Below are 2,402 nucleotides of genomic sequence, written 5' to 3'. Positions count from 1 at the left end.
CGGTATGTGATGCGCAGTTGGGTTCAATATCGTACTCTATAGATCCTGGTCGTACATACTATAGGGAACCTTTTCAAACGTGCACACTTCACTGAAATATGTTCCGCTCCTCAATAGAAACGACCTACAAGCTTTAGAAAGCCTAAATGCCCAAGTGGCGGGCCTGGAAGACGACCATAACAGAACAGCCATGACAGCGTTCATTGAGGATGCCAAAGCCCTTGCCTCGGAAGAGTATATCGCGACCTCGTCCTGTCCCCGATCCTCAAACCCGTCCCCAGACATGAAGTTGATTGACGCTGCGGAAATCGATGATATTATGAAAGCAATTGACGCAATCGCCTCTTCGGAGCTCGAAGTCAGCCCTGCGCTAAAGCAGCTAGTGGAGTTGAAGCAAATGCATGAAGTTCGTGATACGCAACTCCGACAGCTCCAAGCACTTAGAGAACAATACGAACGTAATGAAGAGAGGGCTAATGAGCAGTTGAGCGTATTCGCGGAGAGACAGGCAGAGCTGGAGGAATTGAGAGATCAATTTGCGATTGTTAAGGCTATGAGGGGTTATGAGGGCTCTGACGATATTGACCCTGGGGAACGCGATATTGTTTCTGGGGAACAAAGAACGGGGAAGCAAACATTGGAGATGCTGACAGACGCCGAGCAGCAAGATCACTCCAAGGTGGCAGCCCTCCGTCGTGAACTTGCATTTCTTGAAGATATAAAACGAGGCCTGGATGCAAAAAAGAAAGCTCTTCAGGATGCTTATCCTGCCGAGAACGTTACAGTCGCAAGCGTCGACCAACTCGCCAATCTGGACTCTGCAATGTCGGATCAACACCGGGTAGCGGAAGCCGCAAATGTACATTTTCAACAGAACGAGGACCCGAGAGAGTTCGCTCTGGAAGAGTTGATGAGGCGGTTAGAGGCAGCCTCTGTCGGGGGGAATGGTCAAATGAGACGTGCAGAGCCAAGAGTTCCGTCCCATCTCCACTACTACGCTGGAAACGCTGAACAACGAGTTGATCAAAGCGTTCCCGAGGACGTCAGTGACGCAGACATCCAGAACATTGAACAAGGAATGCAGGTTCGTCTCTATTTTTCATTCACGTCTTCGACTAGCGCTGATTCTTTGAACAGGAGGTTCTTGCTCAAATGGGGACTGTTGAAAAAGCTCGAGAAATGGCGACGGATGAACAGAAACAGCAATTTGACGAGTTATTTGCCCGGTTGAAGGGGCAACTCGGGGAGTTGGTTCAAGTTCAGGTTTGGGATCATGGTATTCCTTAAGGATTGTGGTTGAGACTGACGTTTGTGCAATTTTAGAACAAGGTGACATATTTTAGGAACTTGCTGAAGACGCAGGCGGTATGTGGTTGAGTGCGCTCAAGTAGAAGGTTGATATGCGCGCTTATGCAGATATTTGAATAGTCTGTCGGACAGTCGTCTCTTCAGCAAGAGCGGAATATCGAACAAGTGCAATCTGCCCCTTCGCGCGCGCGTGCAGGTAACGGTCCATCCAACGCGAATTCGAAACGTCCGGGACCAAATTTGTAAGATAACTGCCATGCGGGAGTTCTTGTGTTATTTCCTGCCAACCCTCTTCCAATAGCCCTGCAGTCCATAATCTGCTGCCCTACGACCATCGGAGTGCATCTCCAGGCCAGTACAGGTCTGTTGAGGTCGATCAAGCCGTCCGAGGACTGAATCAGTATAAAGAAGGAGGGTTTATCGAGAACCGTGGAGATGCGTCGTGGGTGGAAGCTGCCGAGGTTGATGAATATGATATTAAGGAGGAGGTACCAGATGTCTACGCAGAGGGAACCAATATGAGTGGAAATGATATGGAGACGAGTATTACTCCCGAAGCTAAACGGTTGTACACAGATTGCACTCTGTGGTTGTTGGCACAAGTTGGGATTGCTAATGCTTCGTTCATTCGCTCCTCCCCAGTCTCTTTGACCAGTGCAAAGACAAAATCTACCGCTGCGCTGCGAGTCTCATATCCAAGCACGAGACGGAGCCCTATTTTTTACTACAACTCTTTCGGGGCGCGGAGAAATTGGGCAATACGTATTTGAGACAGAGACTGTTACTTGCTCTCGATGACGTTTTGGAAGAGGCAGAAGGGTTAGAGCGTGAAAGGGGTAGAGGTGAGGAGCGTCCAACCAAGAGGGGGCGATTTTTCGAGGAGAATCAGGTGTAGTCAGGGGAACAAGGAGGGCGAAGGAGGAGGGAAAGGGTAGGTGATTTGGGGTTAAAGATTTTTCAGCTTTGTTTTCACTTTGCTTTACGATTCGCACTCATGGGTATATGTCTGCTGCTCCTTTCTCCGTCGCCGGGGATATCTGTTTGACAGACATGTTGGATCACACGACCGACTGACCACACCTGCTCCAACCCAA

At 49.4% G+C, this 2,402-nt stretch overlaps 2 protein-coding genes across 2 annotated transcripts in view; both read left to right on the top strand.

Moving 5' to 3' along the window:
- Positions 1 to 160: 160 nt before the first annotated feature.
- SPPG_06502 (uncharacterized protein) lies at positions 161 to 2,203 on the top strand (the record flags this gene model as incomplete). Its single annotated transcript, XM_016754701.1, has 6 exons — positions 161 to 1,084; positions 1,138 to 1,263; positions 1,324 to 1,365; positions 1,429 to 1,550; positions 1,610 to 1,897; positions 1,951 to 2,203. Exons 1-6 carry the CDS (start codon positions 191 to 193, stop codon positions 2,201 to 2,203), a joined length of 1,725 nt encoding a protein of 574 aa, XP_016606132.1. The 5' UTR covers positions 161 to 190.
- A 99-nt stretch (positions 2,204 to 2,302) lies between these two features.
- SPPG_06501 (uncharacterized protein) overlaps positions 2,303 to 2,402 on the top strand; it is a gene marked incomplete at both ends in the record, with an annotated part of 908 nt that continues 808 nt past the window's right edge. The window contains one exon of the mRNA XM_016754700.1: positions 2,303 to 2,306. Coding sequence (XP_016606131.1) covers positions 2,303 to 2,306 — 4 coding nt within the window. The remainder of the gene's footprint in view (positions 2,307 to 2,402) is intronic.

Source organism: Spizellomyces punctatus, assembly GCF_000182565.1.
Source record: "Spizellomyces punctatus DAOM BR117 chromosome Unknown supercont1.12, whole genome shotgun sequence".
NCBI lineage: Eukaryota > Fungi > Chytridiomycota > Chytridiomycetes > Spizellomycetales > Spizellomycetaceae > Spizellomyces > Spizellomyces punctatus.
Note: the sequence above shows the minus strand (reverse complement) of the source record. Positions and strands in the feature narration are given on the sequence as shown.